We start from the raw sequence: 25987 nt of genomic DNA on the forward strand, positions 1-25987 counted from the left end.
GGCCTCTGTCAAATGGTCTATTCCAGTCTTGGGACCACAGTCCTCCTTGGAGCTAAGGCTTTCCTTCTCCACCAGTGAGGCGAATGCAGAGCCACGTCCCCAGAGCAGAGCCTGCCTCTGGTCCAGTGCAGTCCTTGGAGCTGCAGCCTGCTCACAACAAATGCTTGAGGGCGTTCCCAGGTCAGGGCTAGTGTGGGATGGATCTGTCCCGAGAGGAATAAGGGACCCGTGTACAATCAGGAGATTCACCATCATGGCATGGCAGGGTGCATATCTTTATGTCATCCTCGGTAGGTTTCCAGGAGATGGGGTGGTGTGAACCCCTGCCTGGAGACCAGAGGATGAGTCCTCCTTGCCAGTGCTGGGTGTGCTCCTCCTCGCTGGCCAGGACACTGAGGAGCCCCAGTGTGGGGGTGAGCTGCACTGCCCTGCCCTTCCTCCAGCACTTCCTCCCAGCCCCGCCCCGCCAACAAAACAGTGCTGAGAGCATGGAGGATCTACAGTTTTTATAGCTGGGGGTGTTTATGGTGTCAACCAGATGCCAGTGACATCTCTGCTTTTCTGAGGTTGTTCTTCATCTGAATTAATTTCCACTTTGCCAAAGTGGCAAGTTCTTGTGAAGCTCTGGATTGACATGGCTGAAGGTAGTCTGACCCACTTCTGCTGAACTGGAACTGATTCAGTAAAAACAGGTCAGGTCACTATGAGCTGCCCCAAGCCCTGCATGAGTGCCAGCTCCCAGCCACGTTAGCATTCCAGCTGAATCCGTTTGAACGTGAGTCCTCAGAGCAAGGCTGAGCCAGGCATTGGGATAAAGGAGACTGGAAGAGGAAATTAACATTTAGAAAAATTACCATTTTTGGAAGGCTTGAAACTGACACTAAACAAGAAAATAAAATTAAACCAGCAGGTAGGTTTTCTACTCACTGGCCTTAGGCTGTGGCTCAGGATAGTGCTTGGAAAGACCTATGAATGCAAGAAAAGAGGTGTGGAATCAGCCTGTCTTGTGCTTTAAACCACATTGTAGAGATATGGAGAGGTTTGTGCTATGGCTAATCATATCCAAGGAAGTCTTTTGCTAGTCCAAAGTAATGTACAGTGAAGGTGGGAAGGTAGGATTAAAATATGCACCTGCCAAATATTTGCTGTGAATATTTGCTGAATAATAGGTTTGTTGAGTTGTTCATGTTGTTATAAACATCTTAGCAAAAATTATTTAAAAGGAAATGTCAAAAAAAGAGCCTGCCTGTCTTAACTGTAACACTGACAAGTATGTCTTTGCCCTTCTCCACAGCTCCTCCAGCAATCAGTGGAACTATTAATTAACCTGAGGTCAGTCCCTGGCCCATTGCAAGCATGGCAGGATCCATGAAAGAGGGCAGATACAGAGGAAGATACGGGCTCACATTCCAGCAAAGATGTCCACAGAAGGATGTGCTTCCCTCTAAGGAGCTATCAGGTCCCAGTGACACTGCTGCCTTCTAACATGGATGTTCTTCAACCTGCACCACTCATCCATAGGACAGAGCTTCTTTTATACCATCTTCCCAACACAGGACTGAGGTTCCTGTGGAAATACTGTCTGTCAGTGTTCCTACCTGTGCCTGTGGTGGGTGCTGAATCTCAGGTGAGCTACAGATCACTGATTAAATGCACTCTCATACCAGTGGTGAGCAATCACAGCACACCAGTTTGGACAACCATGTGTTCTCACTGAGCCCTGTTGCACTGTGCAGTAATTAAAAAGTCATGAGTCCTATTTAAATATAGGGCATTCTGTCCTAAACCTTCAAGTGCCTGTGGGTGTGAGTAAGCTCATTCTCTAAGGATGTTCTCTGGTCTGTGTACGTACACCAGCTTCATCAAAAGGATGTAGGAAATGCCAGATCCAGATACACAGATTCCACTTTTTTTTTAAATACATCATTGATCAGTCCAGGGATGGCAAAAATTAATAGTAATGAGCTAATTACTATACCAGCTGCTTACAAAGAGGGGTCCTGTAGGCAGACTCCTTCTGCCCATTTGCCTGCTGGTTAAACCACCACTCTAGAAATTATAAAACAAAACTTTTTTCCCTTTATAAACATCTATCAGCATCACCTTAATATGGCCCAGAGCACCAACACTGCCTAGCTTTTAGGTTCTCAGAATGCAGCCAGAATCTCCCCTAGCACATTATAACACATTTTACTGGTTTGAGCAGGGTAGAACAGAGCCGTCTCCTCAAATGAATGGCTGGTGAGCTCCAGCAGCCCCTGCACGAGGCCGGGCTCACCATCTGTGTTCCTCCCGACGTCCAGAGCCCCTTCACAAGTGCCAGCCCTTTGAAAAGCCAGCCTGTTTTTCTGATTGATTCACTTTTTAATGAACTGGGAATGCCTGTGAACTTAAACCCTGACACCTCCACCTCCCTGCCTTCCTAGCCATCCCTGCAGCAATGTACTGATTATATTTCAAGTTATTATGGGATTAATACAGCTGCCCCCGGTGCCTCTTTCCCCTGAACTCCATCAATAAAAGTTGTGTCCTAGTCTTACTCTGGTTAGCTCAGTTTCTTCCTCAATCTCTCCCTGTAACCTGTGACGTGTCAGCAAGGCTGTATTGTATCAGCCCTTCAGAGCTGCCAACACTGCTGAAGTTTAAAACCTACTTGTGTCACGGCCTTGCATGAGCTTTGTGTGTTTAAGAGGACATCTTGAGCTTTGCTATGCACCACATCAGCTCTCTAAGTGGGTAGCACATACTTAGTAGCATTGAAAATAATGAAATGAGATAATCCACCAAAAAACTTGAATAGATTGTGCCAGTGTCATCTTTCTTTGAATTCACAGTAGAGCTATAAAAAAGTACTTTACGCAGGCAAGTTCAGCACAAGAAAAAAATAACGTGGGGGGAGCAAAAGACCTGCGCCCAGCAGAGTCCAGTTTTTCACTGACAGCATTTCTTTGTAAAGTACAAGCTTTAGGTTTACTTTTCTTGTTGGTTTATGAGTTGGGGGTTTCCCCCCCCACCAAGAATATTCTTTTCTAAAAACATCATTAAAAATGTAATTAACTGACTTATTCTTTGGAATGTGTACAGTTGTTTACAAAAGAATTGCCACACAAGCTGCCACCTTCAACTGTGTTGAAGCAGGGAGTGATGTACTTGTTTACAGCTGTGCATGAATTTCACAATATATTTAGTTTTGGTATAAGTTACATATAAAATTCTTACTGAGTTTAATGTTGCAGCAAATAACACATATAGTAAGTGAGTAGGATTTATCACTGGCTGTAATGTCATTGCACATATTCAAAATCTTTACAGTGAATGATATATACACATGCACATGCAAAGAAAATGGAAATATATTTAGTTTAAGAACTGATGAATTGTGCTTGCTTTCATTATTCTCATTTTGTACGTAGGAGAACAGAGATCGAGCACATCCGTGAAAAGGGTGGCTGGTTGGGATTGCATCTGTGAAGCAGCACAGTCACCAAGGAGCAGGTTGGAGAAGAAGCAGCACTTCTGTACCCAAGGCATGAGACAGGGGGGCCCTCAGGAGCCAGGCACCCGCTGTGGTTGGTGGGATACAAACAAATCCCATGGAGAATGAAGATGCTCCCATGAAGCATAAAATATCTCTCCAGGTAAAAAAAATCTTCCCCCAAGATGTTTTATTCAAGCTTTTTTCTTAAAGAAGGAAGTGGTAATTTTTCCCTTTAAATTCTGTTTTCTTTCCCCCCCCCGCCCCGTTTGGTCTCTCCCGTAAACACAGAGGCCAGAAGGCTATGCTTAAATAATTCATCTACAAATTTGCAATATCTTTTTGAACTATAGCAATTAAACGGAAAATAGAAAAATCAGCTCAGCATCCTGTTTGGATGTAATTAAAGGTATAATCTGTTCCATTTGAATACTTCAGTGCTTACCCTTCTTAAAACAACAAATAAGAATAGTAGCTCATTTGCAATATGCTTTTTTTTCAAGTCAGCTAAAAAGACTAACTGATGAAGCAAGAATAATAATTTTTAAATGTGGCATAAGCACAAAAATACCAACTACAGCTTTCAAATGATTGCTGCAGATCTCAAGTGCAATGGGAGCTCAGTAACAAGGGGTATAAGCTTTATGGCAAAACACTGAAGTCTTGCACTATTTGGTATCAGCATCTCGATATGGCTGATGTAATTACCTATCAAATACATCAGTGGAATGAATATCAGACGTTATCCAAAAATATGTAAGTGGGATGCATATCAGCTCAGTCTTTTAGGGACTGTTTGATCTTAACGTTTTTTCCTAAGAATAAAAGACAAATACTGCATTCATTGCCCCTTTGTTTTCTATAAGCTGCTGAAGATTTTACAGCACAATAAAGTTAGCCTATTAATGGCTGGCTTATGAGTTTTAGCTGGATTTTTACCCTCCTACTGGACATTTCTTCACTGCTCAAAGAAATTGAAGTCAGGTGTAAAGTTAATATCTGCCTTGTTCATTTATTCATACTGTAAGCAATCAAGATTTCCCCAAATCACAGGGCAATCTCTTGCCTTTCGAGAATTAATATAGGCCCCGTTCTCTCAACTTAGTTTAACAAAACAACTGGCATAGGTTCAATGGAAGCAATGATTATTCTGAGAGGTTATGGTGAACCACAGAAGTTGTTAGCGAGAACCTTGCTCATAAGATCCCCTAAGAGGAAAAATATATGGATATTTCAAAATGTAATTAACAGCATATTCCAACAATGTGAGAAAGAAACATCATCTGGTTTAGCTGCAGAGGAATCTGACTGCGCAGGGAGAACTTTGGCTTGCTCAGCAGCCACCACTAAAAGCAAAGGACACGATGGGCACCAGAGGGGACCTGTCACCAGTGCTGGGAAAGGTGGCGGGGCAGTCTCTGTCTGTGGGGGCTCCTTTCATGCTGCCCATCTCGCTGTGCCTCCTCACAGGCAGCTTCACTGGGGCCAGCACCCAACCAGGAAGAACAACTTCTTTCAAAATGTCCTTTTATCTCCACTATACTCTCTCAAAAAAAAATTATTTTGGGGCAGGCATGTCTCAGGCCTAATTTTGGTCTTAATGCTACAGTTTGTAGGACTGTTTCAACAAAATTGCTGAGGGATTTTGTTTTGATTTTGGTTTTTTAAAGGTAAATACACAATAGCAAAAACAATTCTAAAAAGCAAAACATATTTTTTAAACATTTTGATAATTAAAAAAAAATTCAAGCTTTAGCATTTGTAAGCTCAGGTGAATAATATAACAGAGAACTGATTTAGGAAGATAAAATTATCACAAAAATGTAAGAGCGATATTACACATGAGAACAAAACAGCAAAACAGTCTACAAGGTCTCCATTATGACAATGAATATGAGAGAATTTTCAGCTTACATTTGCTGAAAGTTAGCACCTATTAAAAACGTCCAGCCTTTCTGGGGTGCTGTTTGAAAGCTGAGGCCCTTTTCTGGTCCTTCAGGAGCCTGAGCCCCCTCAGAGCCTTCCTCAATACTGCCCTCCTTCAGTGGGCGAGCTACAGGTGAGTGGGGTAAAAAAAGCCTCTGGTGAGCAACCCCCAACTATCCCCATACCTGCTATGCCTCCCTCTCTGAAGTGTGCAGCCTCCTGCACACCAAAAACATTTCTGTAAGCTTAATGCTAGAAGTACTGTGAAAAGAAACACAACAACAGAACTCATTAAAAAATACCCACAGAGGAAGGAAAAAAAATTCCTCAACACAGCAGCGTCTGTCTCCAGTAAACAGGGCTCTTTTCAGGCCTTGGGCTCAGACATAAGACCGCTCTACCAGGGTGAATGAATTACTGTCAGCTGGGCCATTTTCACTTTTAGGTTTAAGCACAGGCATTTTACCTGCCATTTGCCAGGAGCCAAGAGCTGCTCAGGTGACATTTGTTATCCATGTGCCACATGACCAGCAAACCTGCAGCAGTTTCCCCAGCAGCAATCACCCACCCCATGGGTCACACTGCAGGACCCCAGCCTTCACCCCCACAAGGAACATCTCTCAGAGCCAAGAACCTGTGCCTAAATGAAGCAATGCTTATCTCATGCATGCCACAGGTGTGATGTCATCCCCTCTGGCAGAGGAACCAGGATGTCTACAGCCTCTACTCCACAAAAATGCAGGAACTAAAGTTAACATGTCTCAGACTTTGTTAAAATATGGTGATAATTAAAAAACAAAATTACCACTACAAAGTTAATTCCTCTCTGAGTTCTTACAAACAAGTTTTTAATTTGCACCCAAAATTTACATTTCAGATTTCAAGTCAACCAGGAATGATAGAAGCTTGTTCAGGGACTCCAGGCAGTGGCTGGTGGGTTCTGCAAGGCCTAGGGGCAGGAGCATTGTGGCTTCCCCAGAATATCACAAGCATGTAGTTGCCAGCAAACCCCAGGTGCACACAGGTAAACCCATCGGATTGCTTTAATCTCTCATCCCTTGTATGAGCGTGAAAATAATCACAGTGTCAGATAAACTTTTGCTTTTTATTAAAAAAAAAAAAAAAACAACAAAACAAAACAAAACAAACCAAACCTATAAGGTAATTGATTGCTTTCTTCTAGTCTTTTATCAGTTATGATTAAGGAGCTATAGTAGCCCTGTTTACACAGCTCTAACAAGTCAGGACCTGCAGAACGTTATTGGCTCGGGGCCCACAACTTGCTGTCCATTCTCAACAGAATCAATCTGGAGCTGAAAACATCCCCGTAGGAAGCGTACACATCCCTGCTTATACAGGAACAGAAACAGCAATAACTTCAGGTCCTGTAAGCTGCAAGTTCAACTTACAGAGATGAGCCCTGACTTGTCATCGCTCTCAGCGTGCTGGTGATGAGATCAGAGCACTCCACCAAGGACTCATACTTCCAGCTTGACAAGGGACAGAGGTGAGCGTGCTACACCTCACTGATACTCGCCTCTCCAACTGCAGAAAGGAATCGAGAGCTCCTCTCTGTAACATGCAGTCACAGCACTGCCAATCTAAAATGGCTGATCAGTAATACTTTAATTGCAGTTTCATAGAAACAAATTGCTATTTAATTGCAGTAAGCTTGTGTGTGGCTTAGCTGGACTGACAACACGCACACACCTGGTAGTAACCGTAGCAAGCAGCAAGGAGGGTTATCTGGTACTCCACGTACAGAAGTCTCAGGCAGTGCCATCAAACCCAAAACACAAGTTCACACTGATTAAATGTAACACCTGAAAAAATGTATACATTTCCTAATCTCAATTTGATTTTATATTTTAATAGAGCTGTTCAGAATAGATACTTGCAAAAAGCTGCACTCTTCACATACACCTATCAGCAAAATCCTTTGATTAAAGGTTTAAATTGAAACGATATTTTGAAATCACAGAATCAGGCTGGAAAAGACCTCTGAGATCATAGAGTTAAACTGAACACCACCGTGTCAACCAGACTGCAGCACTCAGTGCCATGTCCAGTCTTTCCTTAAACACCTCCAGGAGCAGTGACTCCACTGCCTTGCTAACAAGGCATACTCTGCCACTGTGTGAGTTTTGGGGTTTTTTAGTATTTACCCTAATGTTATGTGATGCAAATTTTATTGGTGTTAACTAACAGGGAAAAAGGAAGACAAACTCAGTGCGGTTAATATTCTGAACATGTGACTTAATTTCATAGGCTTCATTTTGTTAAGACATTCTCATTTTATATTTCATAAGATACTGCATAACCTGTTAAAATATTTAAAGATAAATCATGTAGGACTGAAAAGACAGTATCTTGTTGCAAAAAGAATTTGGTTTGGAAAGGCTTAATGTCCCACTGCCTGCCAGGATGCGTAAATCTCATAACTAGACAGCTGGATAGGTAAAAACATTAAACCCATTTAGAGGGCAATCTTTTTACAAAATTGTTTCATTAATAAGAGTGACAATTTATATGATTGAGATGTTTAGATGCAGTATAGACAGTGCATTTTATCCAGGTTCATGAGGATGATTTCAGATTAGTAATATTTCCTTTGATTCTTTTTTTAATAGCATTCATTTTTGAAAGGGAAGCTCTTACTGAATGATTATTTGACTTTTCAGCAGCACTAAATGCAGAGGGTGTATTTCAGCCTCAGTGCAGCAAATGCATGTGATAAAAGGTGAACAAGTATGTGTTTTTCTTCACAGATCTCCTTAAAAAAAAAGAAGTGATTTTTCACATAAGGACAAACCTAAGTGTTTCCAGTAGCCTTCTGCCCACACCTACCGTCCCCATTACAGCCTGTTTCATTGTGTGAAATGCCTCTGGTTTCAAGAAAGTGTTTTACCTAAAGCAAGAATACTACTTAAATATGTTCTATTGTATATTCATAGCTCCATTAGTCCTCCTGCAATTTAGCACATCAAAGCAAAGGCTTCATCACTTGCATGTGGATTATGCTAACATGAGTGACATTTGTAATCTTATAGGTCTGCAACTTAAGAAATGCTTTTAAAGTAAGCTATTAAATAGGTAGCTGTGCTTTACAAATGAGTCATATAATAGTTTATTTAAAGCTGTTAATGAACTTCAACCTCTACATCACTAAATGCTATACTACATTTCTTACTATAAGTTATTAGCTATCTTCTTAGCACTTCTAGGTTATATTGGACAACCAAAAATCTGTACATGTTAGATTTAAATACTGTACCTTGAGTGCTTATACTGAAAGAATATAAAAAGATGTCTACAGTCTCACTAATACTTGAATTCTATATTCATATGACTTCAAGTGTCTTTTCAAAGATACTGAAGCAGCACAATTTACAGACTCTGAAGACTTTAATGCCAGATCAAAAAGCTTAGAAACTTATTTAAAATACCCACAAGTGCATTTAATTAAAGTCATACATAGTGTCAGTCATGTTGTGCTTTATATGTTATGCAACTAGTCTTTTGTCTTTACTGTCTGATACTGTACATTGCTGTTTCCTCTGAAACTGGGCTTCCTCAAGCACTGACGTGTTAAAAGTAAAAATTCAGCAGCCCTCCAACGTACTAGATATCATGAAGTAGAACCTGAAACAAAAATATCTGCTGTTGGTTGTTTATACAGATAAATCTATAAATCAGCTTTTTGTGTTATTGGCATCACAACAAAAATAAGTCAAGCTCACTCTATAACCAAGCAGCTGAGCACTGAACACCTTCTAAAAAACAGAATTAAACAAAATAATGGTGTGTTATGAATGCATTAGTTTCCTATAAAAGTAGAGTATTTCTTAATATTGATTTGCTTTGAATTGCAGCAAAGGCAGATTCGTTGCTTGCAGGTTCCTGACTGAAGGCATACAGTGGACAGCCACAGATCCATGTTAGTATTCTTGCTAAAAACATGAAAAAGTCAGATTTTGTTTTTATCAAAGTATTCTGCACAAATCTACAACTAAACAGCTGATGGTAAAAACACGCAAAATGAAGTTGTTCCCTTTGTAAGCTTAGAGGTGGCTCTGCTGCTTTGTGGGGAGGTGGTTTTTGTTTGTTTGCTTTCAGAAAACAGATCATATTTTGAGATCAGCTAGTTCTCAGAAACAGCCCAGGAAACAGGTTTTTCTTTCCTTAAGATTATCAGTGTTGAAAAGTTAAAGTCTCACCACAGCAAACACAACTTTATGTTGTGCAGATCAGAATAGCTATTGTATTCCTTTTCATGAATACTCAATTCTAGTGCCCAGCATGAGGTACAGACCTTTCATTGGCTTTTATTTTTTTTGACCTCTTATGGTATATTCATACCCTCTTATGCTTGCATGCTCAGAGACACAGGCACATCCTCAAAACAGAAGGAACTGGAAAGAAAGAAACCACAGTACCTCTGTTGTGCTGTAATTCACTGCACTGGGAATTATAATGTACTTGTTGTTACCAGAATTAAGAATCTCCATTAAAAAAAAAAAAAATTGAAGTAGTACTCATTATCCTTGTCACAGGTAACATAGTCAAGTAGTTTACCAGAGCCTTTCTTGGCATAAGACAAAAGAAAAAATCCAAACCAAAAACCTACTTTTAAAGGTAATTGACAGTTAAGGTGAGAACTACGTAAGATTAAGTTGCAGAATGCTTTGAATGTAATTAAAAAAAAAAAGAGCAAAGCTTCTAAAACCCATATTCGGTTTTGTTTTACTTTTTATTATTTAAATACACCATACTAGAGCAAATGTCTCTGAAAATATCACAAATAAAAGATTTTTCTTCATTCAGCAAATTAGAAGTAGGTGAAAATTTCTACACAGTAGCTGCTATGAGCCTGACTTTTTTTTTTTTCTTTTTTTTTTCCTTTTTTCTTTTGCCATGGGAAGTAGCAACATTAGGACAAAAACACTTACATGCATACATACATTGTATTTTACAGAGATACAATAAAAGTGTTTGTGATAGAATATCACAAAAGCCACATCTTTATCTCATGTTCAGTTTGATTGAAACACATTTCCTTACAACACTTAAATATACAAAGAGCAAATAGAATGTTGTTAAGGTAAAACACAGGGTACAAACTGGCCAGTGCCCTGCTAATTGTTAATGAGGGTAGAAAGCAGATTTCAATGCTTCTTTTAATTAGCTTCATTAGTCATCTTCCCCACCCGCCCCCCCCAAGATGTCCTCCGGTGGATCTTTTTTCATTTTCTCTACAGTCTCCCATTAGCCCAGGTTCATGGAGTCCTTAATGTTCATATTCAGTCATTTTAATACACCAATAAATGTGGGAAGGGCAATCAAGAATAAAGAAGGTGCAATGGTATGGAGCTGGCATTGATGCTAGCTACAAAGGTGACTTGTCTACTTGGAGACATGGGATCCATCTGTGATGAACAAAATTTGAGATGAAGGCACGCATTCTGCATTACTCTGACCTTTTAGCAGACCTGCAAGAAATAAAAATGGGTATCTTAGCTAAATTTGAGATAGGAAACTATAACATGACTGCTTTTGTTTTTCCCTATTCACTAATCTCTTTTTTATTAGACTACTTTCTAACTGTGACTTGATTAAGGCTTTCTATACTGTCCATTCATACCGCTAACGTTTCAACTTTAAACAGCAAAAAGAAAACATTTTTTACAGTTTCACTACTAAAGAAAGCAGACATGAAAAAAAGACTACAACAAGAAATGTGTACTTTCTGGTAACAAATCATACAGTGAATAAGGTGGCTTTTCTGGGCCCTGTTTGAAAGGGGAGAACCATTATGCCATGCCTTTGAAGAAGCAAGTAATATAATCTTGTAATTGGAAGAAATAGTGTGTAAAGCAAATATGAAGTACAGCCAATATCCTCCCAAGGCAACTTTGGTTAATATGCTGCATTGCACAAGAGCTAAATATAGATATTTCAGGATTCCCCCCTCCCATTTAAATTCCTCATCTGGTATGTTAGTTAATGTTACATAAACATTTTAATATATGAAGTCAAACATGTGCTTTCATACTGGTGTTAATGAATTGTGATAATTAAAAGTGTCTAACTCAATAAAAATCTAAACTTTCATGGATAAAATAGGAATGATCATCCATAGTCCTCAAATACAATCTGTTTGCAATTACCAAAATGAAATAATATATATTAGATTTTTATGGCTTTTAAATGACATTTTGCGCTTCCCAGGAAGTTCTTTTCTCACCCTTTCTCTAAGTTACTAAAAGCCTGAGGTCTATTAGTAACTGCAACCCCCCACTTTCAAGCTAATTAAAGTAGTAGAAGCTTGGAGGTTTAATTCCCCAGAGCTGAAGCTCAGTGTGAGAAAGGTAATTTGTCTGTCCAGAACAAAGATTAGGGAGCAGCCAGCAAGCATATTTAATAAATGAGCATCAAATATCTTCTACTATGGACACAGACAACACCAATTATGTAACTACAAGGGAATTGCTGAGTGATATGTAAACTAGAAGATTTTTAAGATCTTCTTTAAGAGATGTAATGTAACTCATACTTTATTTAAAAGTATAGAAGCTGAAGACAAACATTTGTTACGAACACTGCCAACCAGTGGAAAATGTACACTTTCAGTAGGTGGTAATAGTGTTGCAAACAAGAAATACCACAGGAATACTACTAGTACAAAAAAAGCAGAGAGCATTCCTGACAATACAGCCCCTTCAAATGAAATGGCACACAGGACATCACAAACTAAGTTTGCACTCAGCAGGCAAGCAGTACTGAGTTTAGAGAAAACAGGGGTTTTTTTAAACTATAGGGCAAGTAATGGGAAGTTATAATTTACATGTGTAAATTGCCTCAGGGAAGCAAAAGGCAGGAATGGCAAACATCCCTGCATTTGTCTCCTTAAAAAAAACAAACCCAAGTTTTTAAACCATGTTATACTATGCAACCTTTCCTGCCTGCACTGGTCACCTGTAAACTGCAGTGAGACAAGAGTAAGTTCATCACTGTCACCTTCATATGCAGAACAAAAATGTGTTTTAATGCTGGGAGTGTCTCAATCTCTTTGGTTAAATTAAAAAAAAAAAAACCAAACAAAAAAAACCTGTGGATATTCTGCTATCTCTGTAATCTCTAGTGATAGAATAATGTGGAAAATGATTGATCTGTAATGTTTAATAAAAAGTATCTGTTACAGCCAACTGTGTTACAGTGGAAGAATATTTTAAATCAGTGGTCCTAAAACATGCAGCATCCTGTAAAACATCTCTGATAGTAAAATTTTTAGACTGTCAAAAAGGCAAAATAAAAAACTATTAAAAAAATAAAATATAAAAAAAATATATAAATATATTATAAAATACAACTCTCTTAGCAACAGCCCCTGTAGCTTCCAAAGTTTCAGAAACCTGACAAATACATGAATTATCAACTTATTTCTGTAATTGTGTTTCTTTTCTGGCATTACGGTGCTCTGCAATTCCCTTTGAAAAACAGCAGAAGGTAGAACAATTTCCAGAGATATTGTATTGTAAATAAAAAACCCCTCAAACTTGTGTCCCCTCAACCTTCTCCCACCAGCTGCTCAGGTGCCTCGCTCTGGTGCAGCAGTGCCACTGCCAGCCAGTGACAGAGTGACCAAACCCTGCTGCCACCACTCCTGCCCTCAGCCCCACCAGGCAGCTCCAGCCACCAGCCCTGCCAGCCCCGTCCCCTTTGAGCTCTCTCAGCCATGTTCTCTGTTCCTCATCATGTCTGCTGCTTTTATTGCAGCTAAATCATTTTTATGTTTTGCTAAGGCAGAGAAAGAAACTGATAAAACTAAATGACAATTTAGACACCTATTTGAAGTTACATTAAACTTTACATTCGTAGAAGACAAGTGGATAAACCACTCTCAGAATGGTAAACCTTTTACTGCAGTGTATAAAGATGAATGGTTTTACCTATATTTTGAAATGGGATACCTATAAATATTCATTTAACAGAATCACTGCTAGCTAGTCTATATTACAGATTTGTTTCATTAAAATTCACAACAGTATAAATCTATGAATCTTTAACTGTATTTGTACTTCCTTGAGAAGAGGCTACACATTCTCTTCCAATCTTAATTATCTTTGTTCTGCCTAACTATGTAGCATTTTTGTACTCAATTCTCTCATCACCTCAATTGACAAATTAAGTAAATAAAAAAGGTCCATGCTTTATTTTGATGTAATTACATTCACTGTATAAGACTGGAAAGAATATTTAAAATTAATCAGTAAATTTATGCACAAAAAAAAAGCAAACACAGATATTGAAATGCAGAAACACAACGAAAAAAAAAAGTAAAATAAAGAACAGTTTCTGTTTTCTCAGATATATTTCTCCACTGACTAAAAGCACTACAAAATACACTGCACACTACAGAATAGATCAGTCTAGCATTTGTCCCAGATTTTTTTTTAATCTTCTGAATTCCTACTTGCAGATAAATGTTATTTTTTGTGATCCTTACAGACATTAATGAAGTTCCTATTGTAAATCTATAAAGAATTACCAACTGAAGTGTGCACTTTTTGTTTCATTGCAATAACTCAGTGCTGTGTGATTGCCTGGGTTAATGATGAAAAAGTCAAATATACTATCAGAGCTGATGGAAAAATCTATCACCAATCTGAAATTAAAATTCATCTGTGGTCAATAAGATTTAATATCCATGCAAGTGGCGCTGTAAAGAGTAAATGAATCAATGTCATCAATACATAATCAGTATGAAATATGATGTGAATAAAATTATGTGCAAGAGTCATACATCCACTCTTTTCTGGACCAGGGTGGAATGAACAGTCTCTTAACTCAAGGTTGACAGTAATTGTTACAAATTAGGCACAGCAGTTATCAAAATGCACTCACTTGCATAGCTTTAGGACTGATTAAGAAGATTAAAATACATCTAAAACTATCTAGTTTCAGAGTTACAAGGCAACTGTTGATCAGAATTTTTTTTTTCCCTTCTTCACTCTACGATCTGTGCAATCATCATTTTCTCATTTAGCTAGAAACCAAAACTATCAACCACAGAGATCCACAATCTCTAGCTGAGATATCAGTGTTACAGAATGGTACGTAAACAGCACTTTGGTTTTAAAATCTGAGTTACGACACATAAAACAGGCAAGAAAATACTTCTGAAAGAGTACCCCAGCATCCTTCCTCAACTAAAATTTTAATATTAAAATAAAATATATTAGTTTAGTCCAGGAACCTTCTCTTCACAAGGCATTTATTTCCATATTAAAGGCTCTAATTTGCCTCCCTCAGAAACCTGCTCTCTTGTAGCCCTTAATTTCAAGATTATAAGATACTTCTCTTTCTTAGAAGTTTGTATTAATGTATGCTCTCCATTTTGCTTTGTACAAAAGGAGTTCAACACCTGTACAGATGCACGTGCCCAAACCAAAATAAACTCGCTCACCCTGTAAGTCATATTTAAAAGGTTACTATTTTCTCCCCAAACCCTGTGCCTAAATAACTTAAGGTAAGTTCAGCTACTTAAAGGTCTCTTTGCAGGGGCAGGGAATGTCCACTATTAGAATGAAAAGAAATTGATCTTCATTTAGCTCTAAGAAAGCTTATTAGTAATTGTGGAGTATTCACCTTCTGGTCTGGCAGTAGTGGATTACTCTGAAGTGAATTCAAATGGCCATTGATGAGAGCTGTAGGTCTATCATGTTCACAAAATAAACTGCCATTGATGTAGTGAAACCGATCTCCGGGGACCAGGCGATTCCGGCAGGTAGAGCATGTAAAACACTGGGAAAGGAAGGAGACAGCACGTGAAACTACAGCACAAATTAAGTATGCTGCAGGTTTGAAAATTACACTTCAGAGACTGCAAGTGCAGCTGAGATATGGAGCTGCTTGGTTTCTAGTATCTCCAAATATGGCATTAGTCTTACCTGTTGGGACTGTGCAGTACATAACTCAAGCAGAGTTTTACCCATTATGAGGGAACAAAGCTACGCACTGAGCAAAGCTTTATAACAGGTACTCCTTCTTCCAGTTATTATTTTGCATTTCATTCATAAGCAGATGCAGGTTTTACTCTAAAGAGGCATGGCAATACTAATCAGCTGCTAAAAACGAAAGTACACAGAAAAAAGCCCTCACCTTAAGATGATAGACATTGCCCTGTGCCCTCATGACCAGCTCGCTAGCAGGAATGGACTGTCCACAGGCACTGCAAGCACCACTATTTCCAAATAACCTGAAACAGAGGTGATGATCATGAATAATTTAATACACAGAAGGCTTTAGGCATTTTTGCACATCACTGCCACGGTTTATTACACAACTATTTTAGACTTCTGACCCCCGTCTTCCAACTTGCTTATGTTTCATAATATGAAAAAGTTTATTTTTGTGTAACAACTGGTAGCTTCACCTTACCTTGGATGTGGTTACACAGGATTTAATCAGAAATATTGACTTACACCTCTAGAAACACAAACAATTCTGTACTACACACATTTTATCAGATTACTGGGTTCATCATAAAAAAAAAAGATACAATTCATGACTGGAGTTTAAATGCATTGTGTCCTTGAAATTATATGAAGAACTCTTTTGTACTTTAATCATATCTTGAGATATGAGTCATCAAAAGGGTTAAGAGGATTTGATTGTATATCTAAGAAGACATCATGCTCAGTGTATTGAAACTCCAGTAAACCTCCATCAGTGCAGAGTTTCCATTAGAAACTCTCTGCTATCCAGGTTGATATATAATGTGTATGGGTTAACCTTTTCAATCATGGTGTCAACACTTTAGATTTGCCTCTGCTCATCTCTTTCATCCTAACCTTCTCTCTCTCTTGATAATGAAATGCTTGCTCCAACTTCCCTCTATCTGCTCCTGAGTCCACAATTTAGATTACTTCATCTCTGCTAGCAACAAACTGAATGAAATTTCGATTTGAGCAGAAAGTAATTTACCGGGATCTGGACCCATTTGTCATCATATCTCTCTGGGTGTTTGCTGTATCACTGCAGTTTTCCTATGCAATCAAATGAGACCACAACATCTGCCATTGGGGGGGGGCACACGCAGTGGGGGGAGGGGGGAATAGGCAGAAGAGTGGTGAAGAAAAATATATACATAATTCTTCAAATCCATTTAAAGGCACAACGCATCGATTCAAAATATAATACAGTAATGATTATTGAGTTCTACTTTTACAGGCTGCCTTAGCTAGAATTAGAAAAACCTTTATTTGCTTTTGCGCGAGTCTCTAATAGACACAAATATTTATAAAGACTACCACAATTCATTTTGCAGTAAAAAAGGGAATTGAACTAGCTGGCAGGGTCACAGACCCACTTTTCTGTACGATGTAAAACACAGCAATAGGATTTACAAATTAGCGTATTGGTGTCATAATAAATATTAATATTTGCATCTCCTTCCTGTCCAAATAAAGTCATAAAATTCTGTTTGTGTCAACCTAGGACACACATTACAACAGAATACCCGTAATCTGAATGATTGCAGTGTGCCTCTGTATAAAAATAATTGCTTTGAATTTTCAGAATCTGAGCTTGCAGAGGAGGCTTGTCATGTTCAAACTACTAATTTGCTGTCGCCACTTTATTGAAAATAGCCTGTAAGTTGTTATTAAATGTATCGACTGAACGACAGAGAGAGTAGTAAAACTGCCCCTTAAGATGGCTTTTAATAGGAAGCTGAGAAACAAATTTTGCAGCAGCATCGATTTGAAGAGTTCAATCAAAACTCCATTTCAAAACTAATTAGTCTGAGATCCACGACACATTGACACGTTCTTGCAGAATCACAGCGGTTACAAAGGGAAAGCTGAACTAATACATTGCCAGGACCTCCCCGCCAAAGGGACTAAACTGTCAGGAAACTAAAGGTCCACTGCTAGGGCATCTTCCAAACCAGGACCAGTTCAGAATAGTTACATGACATGCCAAGATTACTTCCAAAGCATTGCAATATGCATTTTTCTTCCTTCATCATTCCTAGGAATGAAGTTGGCACTAGAGACAGTGCTCGGGGAACGGCTGTGAGAGGAGGCAGAAAGGCGCTGCTGCACTTCCAGAGCAAAGATCCAACAATCCAGAGTAAGGCAGTGGCAGCAAGGGCACTGCTGGGTAGAAGGGCAAAGATGGACAGACGATGTCAGTTGTCCAGCAGAATCTGAATGTGGTGAGTTGTCTCTCACAACCCCCCTCTTCCCCCTGTACAACTGCAGCACCCAACTGAAAACACAGCTTTCGGAATGCTGATCTCATTGCTCTGCTTGTCTTCATTAAGCATTCGTTATACTATTCTCTCTGAACTAGAGTGGTCCCACACCTCGAATGTCTGTGAATTCTAATAAATGGAGTCAAACTAATCCCGAGGCTTTCCACACATCCTAAGTTTTCCCCAGGCGTGTTCCCAGAACAACACTACTTTGGGAAGCCACTTCATCTGAATCTTCTGCTAAAATTCATAAAAATTACTTACAAACTCAGAACATCTTTCCACTGCTTATTATTATTTACCAACAAAATTAAACTTATTTTTCCACATCTACTGTTATGAATGGTTTTGTTCTCTAATGCCATTAACAGGAAGAAGTTTTATCTTTTAAAAAAATGTTATTTCTTCTTACCAGCAAAGGAAGTCTTCCACATTAACTATTCTTTACTGAAAAAGTTGTTTTGCATGGTTTCTGGGAAGCTGGAGAGCTAATTATCTAACCAGGGGGACTGTCCAGGACAGTATTTGATTTAAAAGGCTTGAGGCTTTAGGTGCTCAATTAAGTAGCTATCGGTCTCAGACTGGACTTTAATGGGCTCTTTTCTCTTTAACTGCAGCAATGGGTAGAGATACCCCAGGTCAGGCTAATTAAAGCCAGGGGACTCTTTAATTGTGATGACAGAATTGGTTTCAGTTTCCTCTTTGGGTCCTCAGTCCAAGAAGGTCATTAATATTTCAACATTTGGGCAATGCAATCAATCACAAACATCAAGAGGTTCCCTTTACGGACAAGGCAGCTCTTCTACACTTAGCAGCATTTTACTGAGCCACCTTAAATTAACTACTGTGTGGTTCCAAAACAGCATTCCCCGTACCCCCAAAGGCTTCTATTTTTTCTTGCTGGTGTTTTTTTTTTCAGAACTTTCTGTAGGAGAGTGGGAACGAAAACAGCAAGAAATCTTCTCAACCCAGTTTCCCATCTTGCTGCTCAAAATTCAGCATCAGCAGAGACATGTCTCTAGCAACTTGTACGAACAAAGTAAGGTTTCCAAAATCGTGGCGACAGATTTAAGCACTCTGATTCTTACACGACATGGTGCACATTTGTGTCCACATACATATATCCAAGCCCTAGCAAAGAGAAATGCACATCCAGACCTAGTGATCCAGAAAAAATCAGTGTTTTTGTACATTGCCCACATTTAATCTAAATTCTGCACCAGCTATATTAAATGTAACAAAGAAAGGCAACACAGAAATTATGCCTGAAGCCAAGTCCATTAAAGGTACTTCAGAATAACTAGAGACCAAGCACCTTAAAAGCACCAGAAGCTATTGATACTTAAAAGGGGGGCTGTGCATAATGGCAAGTGCTGCATTAGAGAAGAGGAAGAAAAAAAAAAAAGGGAAAAAAAAAACCAGCCAAATTACGCTTGGTTAATTCAGAGTAACAGATCTGCCCCCAAGTGAATTGGAGGCCTTGAATTAATTCTGTTATGACAAATCAAGATAAACGTTCCCCCTAAATTGCATGCGATTTAATTAATTTTTGAGATCCTGTTTTTTTTTTTTTTTTTCCTAGCTAATAGTTCACATGCTCCTGTGCTGTCATTGTGCTTGAGTGGGCAGACTTCAAAGTGATATTAAATAACCAACTATTAGATTTACCTAGCACGTCCTATTGGAAAAGTGCCATTTAATTACCTAGCCTGTTCAATTAAAGGGACAGCATTCCCTGAATATAGCAGCTTGCCGCTGATTACCAGGGAAATGAACTGGCTGCCCGGCGGCCCCCTCCCCGGAGCGGGCTCGCTGCGGCGCGGCCGGGCCCGGCCGCCCCCGCCCGGGGCTGCGCCCCCGCCGCGCTGCGCGGAGCGGCCGCCCGGGGAGGGCGCCGGGCGCTGCCCCTTTAAAAGGCGCCCGGGCAGCCTTCCCCTCTCCCCCTTCCCCACCACTCCCTGCTCTCTCTTAGAGGCCAATTTTGTTAATTAAATGTTTTGTTTGCGACGCGGCTCTCATTCATTTCGGACACGTCATTCCGAGCAGATCTAAGCCAGCGACCAGATCTCATTAGATAAAACCCATCAGAACTAAGAGAAAATGGAGGAGACACTAATTAAAGCTTTTAATTGTGCGGATTCGCTGCCACGCTGCTGCTTTATCTGGCATCTCAAGGTTGGGAGGGCTGCGCTCCACTCCTCTCCCTGAGCGCGTTGCTCAGTGGGGAGGGAGGGGAACGGAGCGGGGTTTTCACCTCCCTCTTTTCCCAGGAACCTTGGCCTTCACTGAAAGCTGCAGCTGTAGCTCTACGGCCAATTTGTTTTCGGGTTTTGGGGGGAGAGAGGGAGGGAAAGGGGAATGTTGTGTTGTTTAAGCAACAACAAAAAACCCCACATACAGTCTGAGACAGCTAAAAGGCTCATTAATGAACGGCCCTGTGGTCTTGGCCCGAAGAAGTCAAGTCCCTTTCACCTGGCGCCTGCCGGGCCCATCAATCCTCTTTCCCATTTTGCCAGTCATGTCCAGCGCCCCGCATCCCCGGCTGAGAACTGCGCCCGCGGCTCCTGCCTGGCGAAGGGAATGCGCCACCACCGAAGCCCGCCGGAAAACCAGGAGGGGACAAGGATGGTTGAGGGGAAGCTGAGACTCGCTGTCAGAGCGGCATTGCCGCCACAACCAAATGTAACCATTTCAAACACGACAAGGGCGAGGGCTTCGCTCATGCCAGCCTGACCCACGACAAAGCCTGCGAAGTCCATTTCCAGTGGGAAAGCTCCAAGTTACTCAGCCCTGGCAGTGCCAGGCCATCCTACCCCACCTTGAGTGTACAGTGTCCAGTTCAAGTTTCAGCAAGCATCTGTCAGAGTTATTTTTGCAAGTCAAATTACACAGATCTAAAGAGAAGTCAGGCGACAGGACAAGGAGATCAATTGAAACCCCTCATCTGATAAAGCATCCTATTCATAATTGCCTACATTAAAATAAACGAGTATTAATTTTTGGCAACACAAAACCAGAGGACTGTGATAAGCTTGCCTGAACTTGCCTCTGGGACACAGTGGACGCATCTTCTCTTTTTAATTAGTAGCAATCAGACATGAGGGTTTGTTTGATGGTGTTGGTCGAGTGATGAATCTCTACTATTCAGTGCATCTTAACAGTAGTGTCAATTTTTCCACTTCAAACAAGACTCTTTCCCTAACACTGTTCTGCTCTATTTAATCACTATTCTGCCAAACTTAGGCTTGTTGCTTAGGATGATGACCAAAAAGCACCACTGTGCACCCACAATGTGCTGATTTTTTAGCATTTCTCTCTAAAAAGACCTCTGAAACTAGCAAAGCTAAGGATTCCTCAGACCTAGCACAGGACCTGTTTCATGTACTTCACTACACGAAGCCACGGCCATGTACCAGGTCACAGACTCCACTATCAGAGTGACCAAATCTTAACTCCATCCTTTCAACTACGGAGGTCCCATGCACAATCCGCATCGTCTCAAACCTAAGTTTTACAACATAATCAAACTTGTAACATTTGATGGCTGCTTTTGGTAGGGTTTTTTTTCCTTCAGAAAGGAAAAAAAAAAAGCGGCACTTCTTGGCCATCAGAAAGAAGGGAAATCCTGGGTTAACTCTTGACATTTACTATTAATGAGAAGCCAGAAGCATTTAAACAGAACACAATTTGTTTTAACTAAGCGTTTCTGTGATGCTGGGAAGGTATGGGGCTTTTTTGTTGTTTTTTTTAATTACTGAATGTTGAAACAGAACACCTCCTTGAAGCATTCATGTGCATCAGTCTATCAAACCATTTACTCAAATTAAATGTGTAATCCTTCAAAATGCCTCCTTTTAAATTAATGAGTTTAAGTAGCTTGAGTTCACCTGAAAAGATCGTACGGGCACCTGACCTCATGAATTCTATTAATTATATTGGAAACTTGTTGGAAGGGACACTCTGCATAATCTTACTGTACCCCAACAGATGCGAGATTAGCGAGGCTTAGTTCCCCCTACCCAAATCTGTGGCATTTAAAGCAAACAGCTTCAAAAGAGGAAGAGATAAGAAATAAAGGGCAAGAGCATATTCCTCCTCTGCTATCTCCTGAATTGTCTACACTGGAAGTTAAGAGAAATATTGGTTCAAAGCTTCTCTGTAACAATGCTGAGACAAACATCATACCACTGTTTTTTTGCTATAAGTAGAGTCCATGGCCCTCCAACTGATGGTTAATCAGCTCTTTCACAAGGAGAACAGAGAATGAGTCATTCTGTTTCCACTCAAAGGAGTTTAAAGGTGCTTATGTAAATATCATAATTAATCAGATACTAAAGGCAGGCATTTCATTATTTAGCACCTCTGCCACAGCCTTATTTAAGCCCTACGATTTTAACATTTACTGTTCAGATATGCACACTTCTCCTTCAACACTACAACAAAGCAGATTAATTTAGCCTCTCTGATTGCTGTTTATTTTTAGTTAGGACTTGTTTTATGCTGACAAACCACTTTAAAGTTACAGTCGTCGTTCAGCTCCCCCCCAACTCTTTCCTCCACTTGGCAGTCGCAACTCGCCCTGGGCTAGGCGCTAACATCCGCACCCGCACGTCTCTCCCTCCTCAGGAAGGAGCCATCCTGAGCCAGCCCACCCCTCTGCCCTGCAGACACCCACCACGAGAAATAAAGGGAGGGGGGGGAAGAGAAAAATGGAGAAAAAGGCAGAAGGAAAAGGGGAAAGCTGTCCTCACCAGCCTGGCCGTGGCCTCACCTGATGTAGTCGTTTCTGCAGAGAATCATCCCGCTCTTGGTGTAGCAGGAGGTGCCGATGTCCCCCAGCTGGGCCTGGCAGCAGGAGCACTTGAGGCAGCGGCTGTGCCAGTAGCTGTCCATGGCGTAGAGCAGGAAGCGGTCGGCGATCTTCCCCCCGCAGCCGGCGCACCTCTTCCAGGAGAGGGAGCCCGCCGTGACCGGGGGCGGCTGCGCGCTGCCGCCGGGGTTCACCATGGCCTGCGCGGAGAGAGGGGCGGGGGCGGGTCAGCGCCGGGCCGGGCCGGGCCCTGCGGGGCAGGGGCAGGACTGCGGGGCAGGGCAGGGCCGTGGGGCAGGGCCGTGGGGCAGGGCAGGGCCGTGGGGCAGGGCTGCGGGCAGGGCCGCGCAGCTGGCGGGGAGCGGCGGGCGCGGGGGGCAGAGCGAGCGCAACCCGCAGCCCCCCCGCTCCGGGCTTGTGCAGCTGCAGCTCACAAGTCAGGAACAGTCCCGGGGTTTGTTTTGCTTATGAAAAAAAAAGTGTGTGAAGAGTGGAGGGGGAAAAAAAAAAGTTGTGAAACTGGTTTTTCAGTCTAGGAGAGGCTCCGCAGCTCGGGGCGGTAACGAGGGGCTCCGGACCGGCCCTCGAGGCCTTGGGATTTTATTTTCTGTAGTTTTATTTTGGAGAACTAAAACACTCCGAGAAAACACTCCAGATTGAGGACACTGGCCCGAATAATAGATCATTGAACTTTAGGACGCCTGTTAACTTCCTACACAAACATACTCAACTTTTGTCTCGCTAATCTGCCCTTGATCAGCAGTTTAAATGCTAAAGCTTTGTTACTTAAAAAAAAAAAAGGAAAAAAAAAAGTTTACCGACCCTAGGAAAGCAGTAGAGTAATGAAGTGCATCGCTCCGGCTGCGGTTACTCTGGCCGCCCCCGAAACTGCTACTAAGGGCATTTTTCACTTTCTAATAAATGCTTTATGCAAGCAGGACACCCGAGAGATAATATAGGAATCAATTCATAAAGCTTACTCTAAACCGATTAATTTGTTGCCTTCAATCCAGGGTCCAATAAACTCCCGGTGTTCCTCTAGTCACTTATACTATAAAAAGATCAAGTTATTTACTGCCAATTAAGCAGCATGTTTTGTCTTTGTCCTTTGTAAGCCGTATGTGCTCATGCCGAGGCATCTGGCTATCTGCTAAGGACCTTCAGACTGATACGTCCAGAGCAGCGAGGACGAACTTTTCCTGACACTGGCCCAACTCGGCTGCAGGAGGAGAACTGAGGCCGATTTAAACACACATTTCCTCAGAAAGAGTACCTGGAGGTATGTCCAGTGACCGCACAATAAACCAGGAGAACTGCACCAATTAAGCTGTAACAAAAACCCCGAGACTTTGGAAAGAAAACCACTCTAAAAGCCATTAGCATTGCATTTATCCGAACGCATCGTGTACCTTTATGTAAATTGATTTCTGATGCATTTGTTCAAGGAATTGCCTTTTGTTACAGTTTCCAGCTACAGCCTAATGAATCTGCATTTCCTGCTCCGAGTCTTTAAACCGTTTTCCTACGCTTTAAATCACTTCGTATTTCTTAAAAGAAAGAAAAAGGCTCCATGCCACCACCTTAACCTGTCTTTGTCGAAGACAAATATGTATAAATATAAAATGGGAAACGTTACACTGAGAAAACCATCCAGTAACCCCATTAAGCTAAAGCTCTTAAGGACAAGCAATACCTTAATGCTGATTAAATCTAAAAAGATGAATCAAGAGGACTGACCAGAAAGTGACTCCCTTGATAACTAAGGACGGGCCCTCATCAAGTTTCATTTAGAGTTGGGGGGGGAAAGCTTTTAACTTAAATAGGCTTACTCTAGTAATTACAGAGCCAAGCAATTTTGGTCCTGGGATAGGAGTCAGTGAAATAGAAAGCAGAGCTAGAAGCTAGAGGCAAAATACCCCCCTTTTAACAGCGTCTCTGGCGCTTTTTTAATGGAGACCGAGGGAGGGACAAGCGGAGAGCTGGAAATTTGTAGTACAAAAATGGATGCTTAATTCATGTCTTGGTTTTAATTAGGTGATTCACCGATTTTCTCCTGGATTGAAACAAAAGACTGTGTGTGGGGCAGGAAGGGAACCGGAGAGGAGAGAAATACAGAGCTCACTTTGATCTTTTCTGCCACTGTTTCAGAACAGTGTTTACTACAGGGGAAGCGGGTGCCCCAGCCTCCCCCCACCCACCCCCCCGTCCCCTCCATTCACAGCCGAGGCAGGCAGAGCCCTTTCCCGGCGGCAGCTGGGAAGGGGGGTAAGGCAAGGCGCTCCAGCGGCGGCCGCCGCCGGGCTTTGTACGGGGCCGCGACAATGCCCGGGGTCCGCGCGCACGAACGCCGCGAGACACGGGGAGCGACCGGCACTTCTTACCTGCTTCCCCTCTATATTGCAAAAGGCCGGGGAGCGCCGCTCGGGGTGCCTGAAGAGATCTTCTTGCAAAGAAATAAGCGCAGCGCTCGCCCTCTCGTCGGCTGGAGGGAGCCCCCCGCCCGGCAAGGGGCAGCCCAGGCTGGAAAAATATAGATATTGCTATGAGAGGCGTCTGCCCGGGTCCTTCCTCCAGCTCCCGCTTCCCGGGAGGGGAGCTGCAGAGCTCGGTCCCCGCCGCTGAGCCGCACACGCAGGGCGCCGCCGCCGCTCGATGCTGCAATCGCCGGGCAAGTTTGGCAATGTGGCTTCACTTTGTGCCGCTTCCCCCCCGCTCCCCCACCTCCGCCCCCTCTCCGGGCTGCGGCGGCTCCCGAGCCTCCCGCGGCGCGGAGCTGGCCGGCCGCGGCCCGCCGGAGCGCCTCAGCGGAGCGGGCGGGAGCCGGCGAGTTTGAGCGGGGCCGGGCGCGGAGCTGCTGCCGGGATCCTGCGGCGGCGGCGGCGCTGGCGGGGCGCGGGGGGCGGCCCTTGTGCCCGTCTAAGCGTGAGGCTGCAAGTGCGTGTGTGCCCGCACGGTGCGCGTGTGCCCGCTGCCCTCACACATGTGTTACTGACAGAGCAGAATCCCAACTACACTCCGGCTCGGCGCCCTCGTCAGCCCGCCGCAGCCAATCCGCCCCCGGCTTGTTCAGGCGGAATAATAAAACCTGCCAATCCCCGGGAAGACAAAGGAATGAGTGAGAGGGGAGGAAAAAAAAAAAGAAAAAAAAGAGAGAGAGAGAGGAAGGGAGGGGGCGAGGAGGAGGAGGAGGGGAATGGAGAGAGGAAGGAGGGAGTCAGGTGGGCAGCGCTGGCCGCGCCGTCCGCCCGGGCGCTGAGGGGAGGCGCGCGGCTGTGAGGGCACCGTCCGTCCCGCCTCGCCCCGCCCGCCAGCTCCCGGCCACCAGTTGAGAAACTTGGCGGCGAGGGGTCATCCCGGCTGTCCCCGAGGGCACGCCCGCTCCGCCCGGGGAGCGATGTCCGTCGGAGCCTTTCCCGGCCGCTGGGCGCTTCCCCCGCCACCGCGGCCCTGCCGTGCCGGGGGAGGCGCCGAGGGGAGGCGCGGCCGCAGCCGCCGCTGCTGCTTGCCGCCTTCGTGG

At 42.5% G+C, this 25987-nt stretch overlaps 2 protein-coding genes across 10 annotated transcripts in view; one reads left to right on the forward strand and one right to left on the reverse strand.

Annotated features, from left to right (window-relative positions):
- The window catches only part of LOC135305114 (uncharacterized), a 494456-nt gene extending 481948 nt beyond the window's left edge, over positions 1–12508 (forward strand). For all 9 annotated transcript variants that reach the window (XR_010366400.1, XR_010366401.1, XR_010366402.1 and 6 more), the window contains 4 exons: positions 1295–1627; positions 3414–3638; positions 6279–6425; positions 6702–12508. The gene's annotated coding sequence lies outside the window, so the exon portion shown is untranslated. The remainder of the gene's footprint in view (positions 1–1294; positions 1628–3413; positions 3639–6278; positions 6426–6701) is intronic.
- LMO4 (LIM domain only 4) lies at positions 10133–25630 on the reverse strand. Its single transcript, XM_064428371.1, has 5 exons — positions 24852–25630; positions 22432–22670; positions 15563–15659; positions 15050–15205; positions 10133–10890 (listed from the first exon to the last, which is right to left on the reverse strand). Exons 2-5 carry the CDS (start codon positions 22665–22667, stop codon positions 10882–10884), a joined length of 498 nt encoding a protein of 165 aa, XP_064284441.1. The 5' UTR covers positions 22668–22670; positions 24852–25630; the 3' UTR covers positions 10133–10881.
- Positions 25631–25987: the final 357 nt, after the last annotated feature.

The sequence above is a fragment of the Passer domesticus genome, chromosome 7, assembly GCF_036417665.1.
Source record: "Passer domesticus isolate bPasDom1 chromosome 7, bPasDom1.hap1, whole genome shotgun sequence".
NCBI lineage: Eukaryota > Metazoa > Chordata > Aves > Passeriformes > Passeridae > Passer > Passer domesticus.